Source organism: Brachycentrus maculatus, unplaced genomic scaffold, assembly GCF_059751285.1.
Source record: "Brachycentrus maculatus isolate JH-2025_06_01 unplaced genomic scaffold, ASM5975128v1 h1tg000242l, whole genome shotgun sequence".
In the NCBI taxonomy this organism is placed as follows: domain Eukaryota; kingdom Metazoa; phylum Arthropoda; class Insecta; order Trichoptera; family Brachycentridae; genus Brachycentrus; species Brachycentrus maculatus.
In genome coordinates this window covers 1,534,547-1,556,890 of record NW_028280993.1, presented here as the reverse complement: position 1 = coordinate 1,556,890, position 22,344 = coordinate 1,534,547, and the positions used below count along the sequence as shown (strand labels likewise).

The 22,344-nt window shown below is 32.1% G+C and overlaps 1 protein-coding gene across 24 annotated transcripts in view; it reads right to left on the bottom strand.

The window, feature by feature from the left end:
• The window catches only part of spri (Src homology 2 domain-containing protein sprint), a 279,029-nt gene that overhangs the window by 184,375 nt on the left and 72,310 nt on the right, over positions 1–22,344 (bottom strand). For 7 of the 24 annotated variants that reach the window (XM_088265138.1, XM_088265141.1, XM_088265154.1 and 4 more), the window contains exon 2: positions 14,120–14,713. The exons of the other annotated variants lie outside the window; for them this stretch is intronic. In XM_088265138.1, the coding sequence (XP_088121264.1) occupies positions 14,120–14,616 (497 nt within the window). In that variant the 5' untranslated portion in view covers positions 14,617–14,713. The remainder of the gene's footprint in view (positions 1–14,119; positions 14,714–22,344) is intronic. 24 annotated transcript variants of the gene reach the window in all.

Genomic DNA, 22,344 nt, shown 5'->3' with positions numbered 1-22,344 from the left:
AATTTAAAATGTACAATAACACAACCTATTTATAGCTTTTAACCATTTAATTTCATTTCACCAGTGGACGGGTTTCGTCATCACCGACATCGTCACATTGATGACATCGGTAGCGACGAAACTCGGTCACTGGTCAAAAAAAATTAAAGTGTAAAAAGCTAAATAGTTGTTTCTCGTATAAAATGTAACTCCACCAAGAAATGTCAGAACGATATTTTTTTATTTGCGCGATCTGCAACACGTCTGGCTTCTCGCGCAGCCGGTCGCGTTCTGAATTTGTACATTTGCAAAGGCAAGGCAAGAAAGGTCGTCCGTAGTGATGAAAAGATTGGCCATCCCTACTGTAAACTGACGGACACTGACGTTCACTGTTGTATGAAATGCAATTTAATATGCATTGAGTATCGTTAAGCGCATGATATTGGATTTAGCGGATTTCCGCTGGGAAATACAATATAAACCATATAAATTCGACAAATACAATCCCCAATGGATTAACGTGAGCACGCACTATCGAATAAAAATAAAACAAATCAACTCGTTTCAATTTTAAAATTTGAATTAAAAATTAAAAGAGAAATATTATATTATTTACATAAATATTTCAATTTCATACTATTTCTGTGAGCCTAAGTGGCTCATTATTAGAAATAGGTATCAAATTGTGGTAGAGTGGGTTCGAACCGAGAAACTGTGACTTAAAAGACACTAACCACGGGACCACAACCCGACGCAAGATTTGATTTTGTTTTTGAATGCAAATAAAATAACGAAGGTTTATATTATAATGGGCTCAAAATAAATATACCTGATGTTTTAACACAGTATAAGTATTTACAACATTTTGAGTGTGTCCAAATTCTTGTTCACAAATCTGGATTACCTCCAATTAGGAGTTATTTTTTTTACATTATTTTCTGACATCTCAAGATATTTTTATATTTACTGAGATCTAAACAATAATATGCATAGAAGTTTTAAGAATTTGAATAATGTGGTTGTCAATTATGAGTAGAATTGATGAATCTTACACGTGTGTAAAGTTAAAAAAAAATCACTTAAACCAGCCTACGACTTTCGTAAGCCCCGTAAAAGCCCAGACATCGATATTCTTCTTCATCTATGTAAAGATGTGGAAAAATAATATAAAAATAACTCCTAATTGGAGATAATCCAGATTTGTGAACAAGTATTTAGACATACTGAAAATGTTGCTACTGCAAACTATGCAATACATCTACACTGTTTGGTAGCTACGCGAACAAATTATAATACTGTATTGCAATAATGCATGTCCCTGTATTGGCATAGCCATCAATTGCAATTAGTGAAACATGTATGGTAATTGGAGCTTAATTGAGATGTAACTGATGCGGTTATTCCCCGCTCAAAACCACAATTAATTCGTTCCGTGCTAATTGGTCGCCCCTCCTCGTTGTCCATCGGCGCGTTGTAAAGGAGTGCATGTGCAAACAAAATACAGCGAGGGCCGCCTGAAAAGTTCATTAACGTCCGATTGCGAAATGCGAAATGGTAAAACACGATAATGCACTGATAAATTTCGTGAAATATGTGTCGATTTAACGAATTCACTGTCAGTCTGATACTCATGATGATACGAAATTAAAGATGAGTTAGTGTACTATTATTTTTTGACTTCTCAACATAGTTAAAGAACAATTCGTACGTCTGGGCGTTTGCAGGGCTTAAGACCGTCTTAAGCTTGGTTATGTGATCACTCTACAACATTCACAAATTCCATCCATGATTGACAACCACACTACAAAGATATTCGAAACTTCTAGATATATTGATCATAATCGTAACACAGTATACGCGAGTTCACACTAGCCATCTATGGTGGGATGAAGAAGAATATGAAAGTAAAGGTAGTTACAGGGCTTACGACCTGTCATGGGCTGGTGAAGTGATCACTTTATACAAGTATAACATTCACCATTCTACCCATGATTGACAACCACACTTTGAAAAAATTTAGAACTCATATTTTAAATGAACAATATATACTAAAAATCGCGTGACACTTTATATTTAGGCATCTATGGTTGGTTTGAGAACGGTTTTATTTAGCTGAGTCCCTTTTATTTACATATATGATATCTTTGTCAAGTTTTCAAAATGTAAACATAATTGTATTTTTATTTTATAATCTACATTTAAAGGCATAACTGTAGAAATTTCTCATTTTTCCCGCTTATGGATCACGTTACGTTAAACGTGACGAAAAATGTTTCAAATAAATATTTCCAGATATATTTTTTTATAAAATACTCAACACAAAAGGCCAAAAGTAATTTAAGGACAGATGTTCTAGTCAACTGAGACCCTTATCAAAGAGAGATTTCAGTTGCATCCCTCACAAAGTCACCCCTTGTATAATATAAAAAGCAACCCAGTTCCCAACTTTACGGGAAAGATGAAACGTGAAATAGTTTTACACCCTTTACAAATAAATAATAAATATTATGATTTTTTATACTAAAATAATAAATACATTTATTTTTATTTATTAAGATATTTAATGTCCAATATTCGTATAAAGGTACAAACCTTAGTAAAAAAAATAACTGACCGCAGCGCCATCCGTTAAACGTAACAGCAACACACGCAATAGTAAATATTATTCATGGCAGACAGCATGCTTTTTAACACTGCTGTCATTTAGCATTTCAACGTTTTCGATTGCATTATTGTTTCGTATATTTTTGATATATTCATTGCTTCACAAGCATTAAACATAATAAAAATGTTTGCTTTGTTTTTTCTTTTCTACTTGACCGGACTGAGCCTCAGCGTAGCGTGACCAAAGTTTTATTTTATGAATTAAATATGGTTACAAAAGTTTTTATAATAATTTTAATTCATGTTGTAGACATTACTACTTTTATAATCATAAATCAATAACACAGTCCTCTCCAATAAAGAGACTAAGTTCTTGCGCTTGGAGAGGGACTTACACTTATTATTTATTGTTTATGTTTGTTGGTTACACAATTTATTAAAATATTTTTTTTGTTTTAGTTAAAAAGTAAAAATTTTTTTTTTTTGAAAAATGACGTGTTACTATCTATTGCATTATTTCTAATGTTACTTAAGAAAATTATTATATAAAAATAAATTATGCATGCATTTTCCATACACCTATCCAGCGAGGGATGGTTCCTGAGAACATAATTTTGCTTCGGTATATTCCCGGGGTATTTGTGCCGTCTTCCGACAGCTTTGACGCAGGTCAAATAATACGCGGCAAGATGACTCAGGGGAAAGCTTTGGTGGAACATCATTTGGGAAACCGCGCTCTGTGAAGCTTATGTTGCCAGCCTTGCAATGTTACATGCCTTGCGTGGCAAGAGGGTGAAATATGAAGGTACAGTACAGTACACACCCGATTTTCCGGGATGGACTACTACTACATTAATGTAAACACGACTAGTTTCGAGAACATCTTTGGTTCTCGAAACTTGTGGAGTTTATATCATCAATAAACTTTAAAAAGTGATATTGTGCAAGTCACTCACCCCTTCAACAACGTCATATATAAAAAATCGTCAATTTTCAGTTGTGCATGATTTCAGAATGCCCAGATAATGTACTGTATCCCAGCAAAAGCGGCATATTCTTAACTGAATATTTACACGCTACAGGGCAGAAGGTGTTGCTTTTGCATTTTGAAGAAAATGTATTGTTTAATTATTTTTTGCAATATACTAAATATTTTTCAATTGGAGAAAAAACATTCAGATTCCTAAAAAGATCTGTTTCAAAGTAAAAAGTTCAATAAGTGGCTTGATATTAATTCTTAATACATTTCATTTTATTTTTAAACTTTAAAAACGATCTCCTGAAAAATCAAGTTTTTTTATATATGACGTTGTTGAAAAGAGTGATCGAAGTGTTTTTATCGTAATATTGTAGTTATAGGCGAAGCCATAGCCGAGGTTTTGCGTTCGGTGAATAGTATTAATAAAAAATAAAATATATTTTTTGGCACGTTTTTTTCTTCAGCTTTCATGAACGATTGTCAGTACAATCCCATTATTTGCACTTACAGTCGAGTGATTTGCAGTACATGCAGCCAGCCACCACCGACTAACTAACCGACTGCAAAACAAACTAACCAACCCACACACACATATACAATACACACACCCATACTCTTACTTTTTTATCCTTTCCCCACCTTACCTTCGTTGTTTCGACTCCAGACACTAGATACAGACCACTAGTACGTGGCAGATAAAATTCATACGAAAGTCGTAAATATTTTTTTTTTACTCCTTTCAAAATATTGAACATCAACTCTTTTGACAAATTGTGAATTAATATAAGTAAGAAAAAATTAAAAAAAAACTAACGAAGTAAACTGACCATCACCCCGCTTTACAGTGGTGGGCAGAGAGAATAGAATATATAATAAAACCCTTATCCGCACCCCAATGGTGCATAGGGCACTGTGTCATATAAACGCAGTATTATCTCGATCGTTTACACATGAAGGAAGGGTGATCAGCCATCCGCTTCAGGTACCAGTCCATGGTAATTTTGAATAAATATTACAGTGAAAAATCACTTTTATTTATTTTACTCCCCTTGGGAAGCGAACCCGGGACCTCCAGAACGGTAGCCGAGCGTGCCTACCATTACACTACGGAGGCGGAGAATAGAATACCACACCAATTTATCTTTGCAAACAATCTTCGAATCTTCCACATTCATGCATATAATTTATTGTATACAAATATCGACAACAAAACGCATGTGATAATTTTACTGTGTAGTTGTTAGTGTGTGAATAGTCCTATGGTAGTGACGTGCAGTATTGTTTATATTCTAGCGTAGTAATTGTCCTGACGAAGAAACGGGTAAGTCCCGAAACCGGTAGACGAAAATCCCAAAAGTGGTTTAATATTAACAATTTAAAAAAAATCAAAAGGTTTAAACTTGACTACATGACAAGATGAGACATACCTACGCATACATACCACATGTTACTTGTAAAACTTTTTATGTTCATATCCACTTTCAATAAGTACGGTATATAAATTCTTCAACGATCGAATTCCATTCTTATCAAGAACCTAACAGTACACTTATTCACGACGCTATAATCCTAAATTGTGTACCTTATAAACCGATGATTTCAAAAATTAAGCACTTGTAGATGAAGAAGAATAAGGAAGTCTGGGCACTATACCACTGTTCATATATTTTTTTAAAATCAACATGTCATTCCACAAAGTAAATGCCGAATCAATTAATAACCTAACAAACAGTATACCGTAGAACGGGGCTACTTGAACTTTGATGTGTCACTTGAGCCCAGTACAAAAAAAATGTAAATCTGTATTTGGTCTACAATAATGAACATATCGACATGATTTATTGTTTCCCTGACAGGAGACACTTATTGTTTATTGATTTGGCGTTTAATTTGTAGAACTCCATTTTAATTCATGTATTAATTTTAAATCAAACACATATTTTTTGGGTCTACTTAGTTGTATTTTATTAACAAAATCACACAAAAAATTAATATTGTCACAATTGTTTCGCCTTCTAAGGGAATTGTCAAATAATGCGGTATACAATTGTAACAATATTCATTTTTTATGTGTTTTTGTTAATAAAATACAACTTTGTAGACTCAAAAAATCTGCGTTTGATTTAAAATTAACACATAGATACTTCGGCTGTCCAAATTTAAAACACAGTAAGGGACATTTTTTTGTAGTAGGTTTTTTTTGCATTTATGAACTAAGTAGACTCTACTTAGTCCAAAAATGCAAAAAAAAACTACAACAAAAAAATGTCCCTTACTGTGTTTTAAATTTGGACAGCCGACTTATTGTCACGATACTTCGATCGATACCACGATCTAAATATTTTTTTGTACTGGGCTCAAGTAACACATCAAAGTTCAATTAGCCCCGCCCCGTTCTACGGTAATCTAAGGAAAATAAATAGATTTATACAATACATAGTAGGGTACATAAAAGAATACAAAATTCAAGATGCTATTTGCTCCTGAATGCATCGAGGTGCATCAGTTTCCCAGGGAGTAGTAGAATCTAATAAAGAAAAGATAAATGCAATATATTATGTTCTCCTCCCCCCTCCCCCCACGCTATGGGGCGGAAGGAATTTCCAGGATATGAGAAAGTTGACAATGGCTAAACCTTTCACAAAAGAATTTTCGAATCCTGTAAATTATGAGAGGAAATTCCAGATAACGGGATTTATGGATGCGACTGGAGCCTGGAACGTCGACCCTCGCTGGAATTCTGGAATGTGGATACAATGCGGTATAATATTGGTAAACGACTTACTGTAAGTAATACGTTAATCACATATAATTTTGATTAATTAAAGTTATTATTTCATACAACGTCGACTGATTTGGAATCGCAATTTGTTTCATTTAAACATGCTTCTTTTCTTACGTTTTTTTAAACGCCGATTTACTGTAACAAGGTAAACGAGTCCAGGGCAGACCACCAAAGAGATGGATTGGATGGATGGACAGCTGGAAGTCGACATCGCGGGAGGCTTCTTCCTCTTAAAAACAGGCAACAAGGCCTACACCAAGAAGAAGTCTATGCGGTGCGTTATGATCTGTTGTGTCAAGATAGAGGTAAAAAAAAAATCGTTACCTAAAAATACTTAAAATATCCACCTCCGTAGTTTAATGGTCAGCACGTTCAGCTACCATACTGGAGGTCCCGAAACAAATAAAGGTGTTTTAAAAAAATCACTCTTATACTTCGACGGCCCTTTCGTAAAGTACTCTATCTGCAAATCTGTTACTTTACAGGAGAGGACTTAAAAGTTTTTTTCAGCGTATTTTTCTTTATTAATTAACATTTTATCTGCAATTTTGAACTAGTATTATACATTTAAAAACACGATAAAATAATGTATTAAAACGTTTCAAAACTTTATGCTTCGTAAAAATTAAGTAGTTAGCATTTTAGGAGTTCAGTTCATTTCGAAAATTCGATGTAGATAGCGTCTTATACGCCTGAAAACTAGGCGTAATTTATTTTATATATTTTTTTTGTTTGTTTATATTTGAAGATAACGGTCAGTTGATAACATACACCAAATATCTTAAAATTAACATAAATGTAGTTAGAGCACTTTACGTAGGACACTTTGACTTATTCAATATTACCCTGAAGCGGAGGGCTGATCACCTTTCCTTCGTGTGTCAACGATCAAGATAACATTGCGTTTATATGATGCAGTGCCTTATGCACCATTGGGGTGCAGATAGGAGTTTGAATAACAGGAAAAATAAAAAAAATAAACTGAACAATGAAATCAAATGAAAAAGTCAATGTAACATGATTATACTCTAATTTCTTCGTAAATTTTAAAGGCAGTTAGTTAGTAACTGATTTGACGTAACAAAATTAGTATGGATGACAGACAGCACGAACTCGTGTTATATAATTTCCTAACCTTGATAGTTTCCTTGCGAAAAGTCAGCAAACTTGTCGTGACGCGAGGTGACAGGACGATCTGGGGTGAAAGTTTGTTTTGAACTCAGTTGACCTTGTAAAACGGTAACGAAATAAGGTACATATAGCTTACACGATAAACTTTGCGGAAAGGTCACAAAGATCATAAAAAAATCAATGATGATAGAGGAAATTGGAAAATATCTACAGGGCGATGCAAAATTAAACACCCAATCGGAAGGTGTTATAATTTATGCAAATGGCGTCGTACGTCCATCAGATTTGACATTAAATCATAAAATACAAATCACTGCTGTATTTAAGTAAGCAACTTCTTTATTTTACATATTACTCACTCCTTTCAACAACGTCATATATCAAATATTGACAATTTTTTGTTGTGCATGTTTTCGGAATGCCCAGAAAATGTACTATATCCCAGCAAAAGCGACATATTTTTAACTTAATATTTACCCCCCTCACTCCTTTCAACAACAGGAGAACGTTTTTAAAGTTTAAGAATATAATAAAATGTGTTGAAAATAAATATCAAGCCACCTATTGAACTCTGTTCTTTTAACAGATCTTTTTAGGTAAAACCTGAAGGTTTTCTCCATTTGAAAAATATTTTGAATATTTAAAAAAATAATTAATCATTACCTTTTCTTTAAAATTCAAAAACAACACTTTCTGCCCTGTAGCGGGTAAATATGAAGCTAAAAATATGCCGCGTTTGCTGGAATATAGTAGGTACATTTTCGGGGCATTCCGAAAACATGCACAACTGAAAATTGACGATTTTTGATATATGACGTGGTTGAAAGGAGTGAGAGCGACATGGTCATATTTTTTTTAAATTTCATTCATTTTTATAAAGTGAAACGGATGCTATGCTTTTGTAGAAGATCCAGAGGTTTTATAAAATCAACGTTCGCAATTATTTGACCTTTAAAAACAAAATAAAAAGGCTTCCAACGCCTGGTTTAGATGTAGGAGAAAGTCCTTAAATATTATTTGTCTAGGTTCAAATAATAGCAAGAAGGTAGTAACAAAATACTTCCAGTGGATCCTTAAGTGCTGTTTACCCCCACGTAAACAATAAAGTCGTACAGAACAGCATTGTACGTGTACATGAAACATGTTGCAATATGGTTTAACTTGGTCTCAAATTTATGGACTTGCGCATTACTTTGTATCTGGATTCTATTTGAGAACCATTTTTCAGAAGAAGAAAGGAAAATTCCAATTTTTATGTAAGAAGCTTATGATTTTAGAAAACATAACGTATCTCGTTCGTAAATTTACTTTTCTTTTAAAGGTTCACATAAGTACTGAAATAGGTAGCTGCTTAGTGCTTACACGCTCGATTTTTCCACCATTTTATATCCTACTTAACATTAACTTATAATGATGAAAGATTTTATGTTTACTTGGTTAAGTATCTACTTACGAAAAGAAAACAAAGCTTTTATATTAAAAAGCATGGATGAAGAGGTTGTTTAGATTGAAATGTGGAAGTCTGGGCATTAATAGGGCTTTTGATCTATCATTGGCTGAGTTAACCGATCAACTTTTCCACTGTGTAACATTCATCATTCTACTCATGAAAGATAGTTGTATTACAGCAATAGAAAAACATAAGTATTATATATTTTCATGAGGATTTTTAACAAATATATACGTATTCATATAGTCATTTTTTGACCGGCCCCTAGAGTAGTTGAGTAGACGCTTGACTCTGGAACTGGCGTCACGGGTTAATTCCCACCTAATGCAGATTAATTTAAGAATTTTTCAATCGCTCTAAGTACGAGTATTTGTGATGTATTATCCATATCTACCACCTACCATATTCTTAATATCCTGCAGACAAGCATAATTTTTTTTTTAATGTTTGGTACAATATATTTATTTAAATAATCATTAATCGAACGTTATTGGAAAAAATATAAGAATTAATGTTATATTTTAAATTCATAGCAACGTCACAAAATTTTAAAAGTATCACAGTATGTATTGTAGGAAGAAAAAATACAATTTCCATCGCATCCCTACATTTTACTAAACAGGAAACGTCTTATTAATAATTTCTTTCATTTTTCACAAGGGATGGAAGGCTCTATTGCACATCGCAGCGACCACCCCACAACTACGTTAGAGGGATGAATTTCGCATGTTGGCCCCTCTACAGAATGTCCGAAGCAAGAGAGAGGGATCGATGTCTATCCCGAGACATAACTCATCTTATTGTCCCCACGACACTGCAGCTAACTTATATTATACAGCCTCCTTTGTTCGAGGTGCAGTCGAGAAATATAGCCTGAATCCACCCCATGGAAAGTGGTACACAACCATTAAATTCGATGGATGTGTACGTAACTAGCGGAAAATGGTCGCGGAGGGAAAGCCGACTTATGACGGTAGGAAGAGGGTGAAAAATCACAGTTTTTCTAAGAACCCCTAGGAAAAGTCAGAGAAAAGGACACACTTACGCGTTTTTGAAGGGAAAATTTCAATCACAATGTGACAAGAAGAATTGAATGATAAAATATTCCAAGACTTCTTTCGGAACGGAGATTTTCGATGTATGTATACCATACATATGAAAAAGCGCTTAACTTGAAAATGTGTGTATAACCTTTGAAACAGGTTGATATATTCATATCGTACTGTAGAATTTTTGTATTTACTTAATGCATTACTAAACGTTTACATATTATTACAATTTTCATCACAAATAATTGAAAGTAAGAGAAGAGTAGAGTTCTAAAAAATACATTTGGAACCTAATACAGATCACTCGGCAATTTAATAGATTTTAACGCAAACGATGTTCAAAACTAAGAATTTTGAAAAACATTTAACTCATATTTCGATCAAATGAACATTTATTAAATAAAGTACATACATTACAATTTATTAAAAATTCATAATTATTAGGCGATTTTTGAAACTTAGTACCTACCTACGAAAAATGATATTATGAATACGCTTTGTTGAGTTAGCATGCATGTGACATTATTTGTGAACAATCCACCTTTCCAAGGACAAAAAAGTAAAATCTTCAAATGATAATAAAGTCATTACCAACAAAAATGGAAAGATACGAGACTTCAAAAAAAATTGTTACGGTATCCTCTTTTTAGGTCTCTTTGAGAGGTTATAATAAGCTCGTTTCTTTAATTAAGCACATAACAATTTATTTAAAATCAATCCATATTAACGTTGTTTTTAATGTACAATTTAAATATAAGTACAAATACACATTAATATTAATTTCAAAGTATTTTTAAACTGTACAACAGAGGTGTGACTAATAAGTAATTGTTACTTTATCGGTTAGTTTTCATGAGTTTTTCTAGGCTTATATTTTTTTCCAGTTAAAGTTTTTGATATCAAATTATCAAAAATTTAAAAATTTGGTTAACATAAGAAAAGAGTTAAATAAATATTTCAAGATAACGAAGAAAATAAAATTAAGAGTAAGAACTCCCCTATTTATTTCATACTCCACACTTCCTCCTTTAAACTCTAAATGAAGTTACAATCTATTAATAATGTAACCACAATTTTTGCTACAGGCATAATCTGTCAGATTTGAAATAAGGTGAAAATAGGTAGAAGAGACTTTGGGTAGATGTTTTTATGACGTTAAATTATTTTCATAGAAATATGAAAATATATTTTCACGGTAGCAAAAGCCAATATCGGAAACCCATTCATCAGAATTACGAAAGAAGCTAAACCTTTTCTGTCTGGTTTGGGTAGAGGTCAGTTAAGCAGGTGGGGTCCCTCAAGGGTATATGCTTGTTCCTCATACTACATCCCTTATAAGATATATCAAAGAAAAAGGGGTGAAAATACCCTCTTAATAGAGAACTTCAAACATATTTCTTTTAATTTTTTTGACATCTCAAAATATATAAAGAAGAATATGGAGGTCTGGATGTTTGAAGGGCTTGTGACGCATCAAAGGTTGGTTATAAATGATCAATTTACACTCGTGTAACATTAACCGTTTTACCACGAATGATTGACAATTACACTACTCAAATTTTCGGGACTTCTTCATACATCATTAATCTCATGACATTATATACGTGAGTATACTGGAGCCATCTATGGTAAGAGGAAAGCTTTTATTTAGCAGAGATTGCTTTATTTGGATGTATTGAAGATTCAAATCCAGGATTATGTTTATATAGGTACTGAGAAATGCCTAAAAACACGATTTTCTTTTTTTTTACAGCTTATAGTTTCACCAGTTATTTAAATTCACAACATTTTAAGTGTGTTTAAATAGTTGTTGTGAAGTTTGAGCATCCCAGGGCTTACGATCTAGCATTTGGCTGGTTTAAGTGATAAATTTATGATGTTTGTAAAAGGTGACACAAAGTATCAGCAAAAATCATTCAAGAAAAAACAAATTATTTGTATTTATTTTAATCTTTTCCGATTCCTAACCAATATTATGTGATGAAAATAAAACGTTTCATACGCTGGAAATGTCAAACACACTCGACACCGTTGCTTAAAGTTGAGAAAATTGTAGGAACGATGATAAATTGAAGACGAGTGACGACACAACTTTTATATAGTAGACCTAAAACAAATCATAAATCGATTCGGAGGTTACATAACGTTTCTTCATTTTTTATTTAAATTTTACTTGGTATATTGTACTTTTTCTTGATAAATCTATTTTGGCACGTGTTTTGATACATTCAATATCATACTTTGATAATTATATTAAATCCATCGAAACTCGTGTCACATTAAATTTTAAGAAATGTTGATATTCACTTAATAAAAAACCCTTATCCGCACCCCAATGGTGCATAGGGCACTGCGTCATATAAACGCAGTGTTATCTTGATCGTTTACACATGAAGGAAAGGTGATCAGCCCTCCGCTTCAGGTACCAGTCCAGGGTAATATTGAATAAATATGACAGTGAAAAAATCACTTATATTTATTTTACCCCCCTTGGGAATCGAACCCGGGACCTCCAGAACGGTAGCCGAGCGTGCTGACCATTACACTACGGAGGCGGACGGAAATTTTAAGAAATGTTGATATTCACTTAGAAAAATTAAATTGAAAAAAATGTATTTATTGATTTAGCGTTTAATTTAAATAACTCCATAATATAAATTAAAAATACTAAAATCAAACACTGATTTTTATGGTCTACTAAATTGTATATTTAAAAAAAAATATTCATGACAATTGCTTCGCCTTATTAGGGCATTATCAAACTTCTGTTAAAAAATACTTTATACGTTTTAATTTACAAAATGTTATAAATAATCGTATGTAAGTAAGTACCCTGAAAGTCCATTTCAGTGTTGTGTAAGGTATTTATTTGTAAAGCCAGGCTTCTGATTTAAGGGGGTGAGTTTAGTAGGGGATTTTCATACGCTTATATGTACATAGGTACACCCCCCCAGGGGTAGGATTCAGGTTTCAGGTAGCCGAAAAGCCTGCCGTACAAAATGCATTTAAAAATTCATGTAACGACTTATTCAGCTTACATTTACACACAGAACATGTACACGACTATATATTTTACAAAATAAAGCGTACTGCTTTCGTTTCTCTTTTCATTACTATCTAACTAACCGTCACGCTGTTTCCCGCAGGGGTAGGCAGAGAAAATAGAACGCCATACTAATCTGTCTCCAGAAATAATCTTCGTCTCTTTCACATTTATGCATCTCATCGTACATACCCGCCGATTATTACGACTCCTGACCTGATCACGCTCAGTTATTTGAAATACTTGATCTTGTCGAGTTTTCTTCGGTCGTTCCCTGCTTCTATTTTCAACTACATTCGCTTCAGAAACTTGTTTTACAGTTCTTTCTTCACTCATTCGATTCACATGCCCAAGCCATCTCAACACACCTTTCCTTATGTTATCGATAATGCTAATTCTAGCCTTACATTCTTTCCTCATATTACCTGTTGCGTAATAATTTATTATTATTATTATTTGTTTAATATAGTTACTAAAAATATAACTTGTGCTGCAACCTTTAGTGCATGTTGGTCTTCGGGTCGACCAAATATCGCATGTGTTAAAGTGCGTAAATAGTGCTGTGGAGGTGAAGGGTAGTATTGTTTTCAAGCTGTGGTAGTGATTGTCCTGACGAGGAGACGGGTATGTCTCGATACCGGTAGTCATTCAAACTCGGTGAGTGGTTATATACTAATATTACTAACATTTTTGTAAAAAAAATAAAATAAGTAAAAATGACTAACCACAAAATAAATGCTTTAATTATTAAAAAAATATTGAGAATACTTAGAATATTATAAGATATATAAGAAGAATATATAAGAATATAAGAAGATATCTGGAATTAGTTACGCTGTGGTTCTCCAAAAACGAGACCAAGCTCTTGTGCTTGGAGAGGGACTTGCACTCAATATTTATTGATTTCACTTGTTTAAGGATGATAAAACATTATTTCTTCTTTGTATCATACTGCAAATAAAACATATCCAGCATTCAAGAGTAAACATTTTGATATAATAAAAATTTAGAAAAGAAAGCAAAAAGACTTTAAAATTCCACAGGTGCAATAAATCGAGTCGAAAATTCTGGCAAACAATAATCAGAAAGATAAACTCACCTCGCGCTCCAATTTCCGATCTCAGCGTACCGCCTGGAGGGATAGCTTCCTGTACTCCTTCTGACGTCACTTCCTCCGCTTCCCGTATTCCCGTTCGGAGTCAGCACCTCGTCTTCCGCGAAAACGTTCTTGCAATCGACGTTTGCGTTCTCCAAGTCGCGTCTCTGCATGGCGAAATTAGTCATGTTTCTTTGGTAGTCTACATCTCTTTGGTTAGGGGTATTTTTTCTCGGAAAGGTACCTGTCCCCGATTTGAATGTTGCCAGTATCGGGGGTGTTGCGTTGTCTATGGGTGAAATGTCAATGTGACAGTTGGTCGCTTGGAGAGGAAGTGTTCCGTTTCCGTTCCAGCTCTTCCTGTTCGATATGAACGACTTGCTGTTCGATGTGGGGGTCCCGCAGAAACTGCTCCTGGTCGCTATGTTCTTGATGAAGCTGTTGGTGTTGTTGTGGGGGGTCTGAGGGGTGATTGCCACAAGGGCTGGGTGGTTCGCCATCTTTGAATACAACTTTTTGAAACACTGATAGCTAGAGTTTACAAATATTTGTTTTTAGCATTTTTTTTTCAAATATTCATATCATTTCATGTCAGCGCTATCGGTTAAAAAAAAGAACATGAATATAACGAAGAATTGACGAATATAACGAGGAATTGACGAATATTTAAGACTGACAAATCATCTCGCCGCTTTCCCGCAGGAGTAGACAGAGAGAATAGAACGCCACAGCAATCTGTCTTCGCAACTCCCATACAGGGTAGATAGAAAGATAGCTTATTAATCAGTTTGAATACAACTAACTAACTAACCATTACGCCACTTCTCCGCAAGGGTAGGGAGAGATAATAGAATGCCACACCAATCTGTCTTTGCAAACAATCTTACTCGCCTTTTCCACATTTATGCATCTCCTCATACATACCTGCCGATTATTTCGTCTCCTGACCTGACCACTCTTAAGTATTTGAAATACTTGTTCATGCCACGTTTTCCTCGGTCTATTTTGGTTCTATTACATACACACTTGCCTCATAATTTGTTTAAATATTCTTTCTTTACTAATTCAATTTACATGCCCAAACCATCTCAACCTCATCTCATCCATATGTGAAAAAAAAAACAGTTTTTTTGTTGACTTTGTGGTGTGGTAATATAACCCTCTCCTCGTCATTCATCGTTCACTTTGGAACTGCATTTTGTACAATAAAACAATCAAGCTGTATTATATAAGGATTGTTTTATTGTACAAAATGCAGTTCCACCAAGTATAAAATTTAAATCTAATATCTCAATTATATTATCTTGATAAATTCTTAATTACAATTGTATTAATAAAAAAAAACACTTTTTTGAATCGTATTTTTTTTGTATTTAAAACAATATATTGTACATCAAAAAGGGAGGCAATTTAACGGTAAACTGATTCAGGAAAATGTGATTTATTTGCGGAATTTTTAACGTTGAGTTTTTCGTCGGCTTCAAACAATTTAAACGTATACAAAATACAAGCGAGCATCATCGCAATACACGCGATACAGAGTTTGATAGTCATATTAACAGTAGTTTCCACATGGTCGGCAACTGCAAACAGACACCCCATACTGTGGCAAACACTCGAGATACAGCAAGTTTCAGTAACACCGTACTTATAGTCTGATGCACTGTAGAGTCCGCAGCATTTGAGGGACTTTTCTATGAACATCAGCCCGACCATTCCGCTTGCGTCGTTCATAAAAGCCAAGTTGAAAACGTCGCTAGTGCGTCTTAGGGCATTTCCCACAAAATAGTGCGTGGCATCCACCGTATAGTCGAAAGTGATCAATATCATCAACAGAATAGTGCTGCCCATAATATAAAAGTGCCACTTCACAGACCGGCAGATCTTCACAAAATACCTAGGTCTTAAAACGATGGTGGATTCGAATAACAAAACGCATCCACAGAAGCAGTAAAACAAGACCAAAGGATCGGATATGTAGTTTGCTAATTGAACGCATATGTAGAAGATGGAAGCGACGCATGAGATGATTGCGAGATGCGTCAGTATCAAAAACGTCAAGTACTTCCTATGCAGGACTGTTATTTTGGTAAAATACTTGTCCAAATGTTCATTTTTCAGTGACGCGGCCGCTATGCGAAAAACCATTTTCGATGGATACAATTTGAATTCGCGGATAAAAAAATATTTACACACTATAAAAAAATCATACAAAAACAACACGACAATTTTGACAGTTCCTCAATGTTCAAAATAGATTCCTTCAAAAGAAATTCGATTTTCAATTTGAAGAAACTAACGATGGGTAGGTAGGAAGGTACTTTATTTAATTCATTTGTATATTAATTAACATCTTTTATTTAAAGGGATAACCCGAGAAGAATCTAATTTTAGAGGCTTGTCTGCAGGTAGCATAGTAAAGATGGGGAAGGTGAATGAGAAAAATACTCCAAAAATACCCAAAGCAATTGAAAGTAATATTTATTGGATTTAAGTTTGCAATTGACGGAAAGGGAACCCGCGACACCAGTTTTGCAGTCGAGCGTCCACCAAGATACACCACGGCGCCTCTCTAAGAACTAACTAACCACCACACCGCTTTCCCGCAGGAGCCGGCAGAGAGTTTGGGTGATTTTCACTGGCTGAGAGTATGAGTGAGATAGTAAAAATGGGTGATTTTCACTCTCATGTTTATATTATATCACCCTTAACTGGTACAAGAAGTGCAGGGTTAATCACATTCATGCCATTATGCAATTAACGATCATAGTAGCATTGCGTCGCTACGATGCAGTGCCCTATGCACCATTGGTTGTGGATAGGGTTTAAAGGAAAGAAAAAGAAGGAAGTTAGTTATATCATTGAATTTCGATTAATTTTTTGACTAAAATGTCAACTATGTACCACCTTTTCACACTTTCCAACATCAATGCACAAGTGAGGTTACGTTTTCGGTAAGTTTTTATGAGTGTTTTTGTTATTATTATTTATTGGTGGAAGTTTTTATGTACTCTGAAGGAATGTTCGCAGTACCAGGTACATGACCTTGACTAAGTACATTCACCGACTGTTCATTCCGTACCTCACAGATACACACTACTCTTTACACTTATACACTGATACACGCGTCTACCAAACAATAAAACGACTCGACTGCAATCAGTGTTAAACGCTGCAGCGAGGCTGATTTTTGGAATTTCTAAATTCAGTCACATCAACCCACTACTTTACCAAACTACAGTAGAGTATAAACTCTGTCTCTTCTTCTTAACAAGAGATGATAAAAGAGATGGTCTGGCGACATTGTCGCTGTGTGAAGTATAAACTGGATGTAAGCAGCATTCAACAAGAGGAAATGGAAAGAAGGGGAAACTCTGTCTACTCATGTATAAATAAATATATAATATAGCTCCAGAGTATCTAAAAGAGCTGTGTATTCCGGACGAATTGGTTGATAGAAGTCTGACGTTAGAACCAATGGAAGACCTAACTGGCATGATCAAGTCTCATATCATATATCTGTCATATCATATCATATTTATTTTCACATGTCGCTCTAACTTAAATTCATATAAATTGTTGGTATACTCAGTGGCGTACGTTCTGTAAAGGAACGAAAACAGTACTTCCTACCCCATTTAGTAATTTAAAAATAAATATATACATATATATATATATATATATAAATATATATATTTATATATATATATATATATATATATATATATATATATATATATATATATATATATATATATATATATATATATATATATATATTTATATATATATATATATATATATATATATATATATATATATATATATATATATATATTTATATATATATTTATATATATATATATATACATATATATATATATATATATATATATATATATATTTATATATATATATATATATATATATATATATATATATATATATATATATATATATATATATATATATATATATATATATATATATATATATATATATATATATATATATATATATATATATATATATATATATATATATATATATATATATATATATATATATATATATATATATATATATATATATATATATATATATATATATATATATATATATATATATATATATATATATATATATATATATATATATATATATAAATATTTATATATATATTTATATATATATATATACATAAATATATATATATATATATATATATATATATATATATATATATATATATATATATATATATCTATATATATATATATATATATATATATATCTATATATATATATAAATATATATATATATATATACATATATATACATATATATATATATATATATATATATATATATATATATATATATATATATATATATATATATATATATATATATATATATATATATATATATATATATATATATATATATATATATATATATATATATATATATATATATATATATATATATATATATATATATATATATATATATATATATATATATATATATAAAGATAAGTTAATGTCATTTGTAATAGAAGCAGGCGAAGACCAAGGAAAAATTAGCATGATAAAGTTATTCAAATACTTGAGCGTGGTCAGGTCAGGATAATCGGCGGGTATGTACGAGGAGATGCATGAATGTGAAAGAGGCAAAGATTGTTTGAAAAGACAATTTGGTGTGGTGTTCTATTACCTCTGCCTACCTCCGCGGAAAAGCGGCGTGAGAGTTAGTTCTAAAAGTAGTTTTCTGCGAGTCTGATAACAATCTGACAGTTCATTCGAAATTCAAACCGTTCGCGGAGCGGCCATTGGTCGGCAATTCAAAAATCCAATATGGCAGACAATGACAAATGCATTATTTACAACAGAGGTCCTCAAACTTTTCATCGGCGCAGACCGGTCAACGTATGATAATTTTACAAGGCACGCTAAGTAGGGGACACGTTGACTGTGTATTTTAGATTCTTTTAATTTAAAAATATTGATTTTATTGTACTTAAACATGTTTTCAAAATAAAATACAGTCACATATTGACATCTCAACGTAGATGAAAAATAATATGGAAGTTTGGGTATTTGTATTTAAGTGATTACACGCATAATTTTAACCATTCTACCCACGATTGATAAATGCGCTCCTTATATATTTATATAAATATTTATATAATATATATATATATATATATATATATATATAAATATATATTTAATATATATATATATATATATATATATATATATATATATATATATATATATATATATATATATATATATATATATATATATATATATATATATATATATATATATATATATATATATATATATATATATATATATATATATATATATATATATATATATATCATGTATTATAAATTACCTTTAACTGGGACAGCTAGTCTCTGAAATAATTTGATTCAATCTACTTGATATTTCTTGGTGGAACTGCATTTTATAGCATAAAATAACAACAATGTAGTTTTTCCACGTGAATTTTTGACCAGCAACCGGGTTTCGTCGTAACCGACATCAGAAGACTGGGTCTGATGTCTGATGTCCAGGGAATAGTCTGACCAGTCTGATGATGTTGGTTACGACGAAACCCGGTTGCTGATCAAATCAAATTCATATGGATACAAACTGCATAATTTTTTTTAATATAATTTATATTTGAAGCACTAACTTTGTGATTTACCATTTTATAATTAAAATGTAACTTTGTTTTAAATTCACTATATTATTTATAGTGATTTTAAAACAATGTTACATTTTAGTTATAAAATGGACAATCACAAAGTTAGTATTTCCAATATATATTATATTCTCTTAGCGAGTACGGCTAACAAAGAACAAAAAATTACAAAAAACTATCTATTAAATACAGACTTTTGTCATTTTATAGTGATTTTAAAACCAAGTTATTTTAATTATACATAATTTTTATTTTATTCTACAATCCACGTTTCGAACGTATCATATTTCATTTATGAGTGAAAATTCTAAGCGAAAACACTTTTTTTTCAAAAGCATTTTTTTTATACAGGGCCTTGGGCGGTCGGCACCATTTGATCCACAGAAAGGTTCCTAGGCGGCCCGATGGTTGGGGATCACTGAGTTACAACAATGGAGATGACACTTGTGTTATACATATATGCTCAGTAACGGGAATGCGGAGTAATCAATGAATGCTAATCACTCTAATACCAGCCTTCCGACTGTAAACATGATCATATGATTTACTGCGATTATTTATGTAACAGTCTAGACTGGGGACGCAAATGGTGACATAATAGAAGAATTTTCTCGACACCATTTTTAGACTTGTAGTTAAATACTTAATAAGTATTTATTGTCAACATTTTGAGTGTGTCCAAATACTAGTTTATAAAATCTGGATTATCTCCAATTACATGTAATTGGAGATAATCCAGATTTTGTGAACTAGTATTTGGACACACTCAAAATGTTGTTAATAAGTTATCTGGTCAAATTATAAGCTTAAATAATAAAAATGAAAATGATATTTTCTGGCGTTTTTCATGTGTGTGATTACAATTCAGGATTTGACCTAATATACTAATAAAAGAGTTTCTGCTTAATAAAAAGCTTCTTTTCATATCACCAATAGATGTCTCTAGTGAAAATCTAATGATTCAAGAACAACGTTTCGAAATTGGTTCAAATAAACAGAACTTCCAAGAATTTGAATAGTGTGGGTGTTAATAATGGGTAGAATTGGTGAACGTTACACGTGTGTAAAGTGATCACTTAAACTAGCCTATGACGGTCGTCAGCCCCGTAAATGCCCAGACTTCCATATTCTTCTTCATTTTTGATGAGATGTCAAAAAATAATAATTATTTATATGGCGTTTAATTTGTACAACTCCACTTCAATTTATGTATTAATTTTTAAATCAAACACAGATTTTTTAAGTCTACTAAGTTGTATTTTATTGAAAAAAAAACACATAAAAATTAATATTTTGACAATTGTTTCGCCTAGTTATGGTATTTTTAAACAAATTCGTTTGAAAATGCCATAACTAGGCGGGACAATTATCACAATATTAATATTTACGTGTTTTTACAATAAAATACAACTAAGTAGACTCATAGATTTATATTATCCACTGACACTTCGTGATGGAATTGCATTTTTAATTTATTATTAGATTAAAACCAATATTTTTAGCTTTTCCACTTTTTTATTTGACCAGCGACCGGGTTTCGTCGTTACCGACAGTTACGTCGTTACCAGTCTGATGATGTCGGTAACGACGAAACCCGGTCGCTGGTCAAATAAAAAAGTGGAAAAGCTAAAAATATTGGTTTTAATCTAATAATAAATTAAGTAGACTCACAAAATTTGTGTTTGATTCAACAATTAATACATAAAGTAAAATAAATCATTGGATTGAATCATTCCATATATTTAAGTATCAAGTAGGTACTTAAATAGGTTGTCAAAACGAGTTTTCCCTTTGCGCGTGACGTGGGTTGTCGGCTTACATCCGCGACAGTCCAGTCTACCTATGTTACTTATCTATGGATAAAAATTACGATTTCGAATTCCGAATCCAAATTTGAAAAATGACTTTCACTTCAATACATTCAATCTGAGCGAATTTGAATATTATTTAAAAACATTTTGCTGTTGTTCGTTCAATAAACGTCTACATGATAGTTTTGTTATTAGACGCAAAAAAATATACATTTTTTAACATATCAACAAAGATGAAGAAGAATATGATATTCAGTATTTACAGGGCTTAAGAACTTTCAACTGTTGGGTTTACTCTTAAATGGAGAAAACATAGATTTGTGAACAAGTATTTGGACACACTCCAAATGTTGCGAAATAAATTTGATATTTATAAAACTTTTATCATTCCTGACTAATATTAGATAAAAATACATACAGTATATACTGGGACTTAATTATTGATTTTTGACATAGATGAAGAATAATTTGGAATATGGGTATTTACAAAGCTCACGACCTGTTAAGTGATTTGTACACATTCAAATATTAGGCCTAATATCGCTGAAATTTGTAAAAGCCGACATGCTCAAGAGTTAAATTTCGTTATTTTTTTTTAAGTAAGAAATATTTGTGTTTTTATTATTTACACAAATATTACTCATCAAATAATTTTCGCCGCAAATTGAGTATTTATGTTTTTATATATTTAT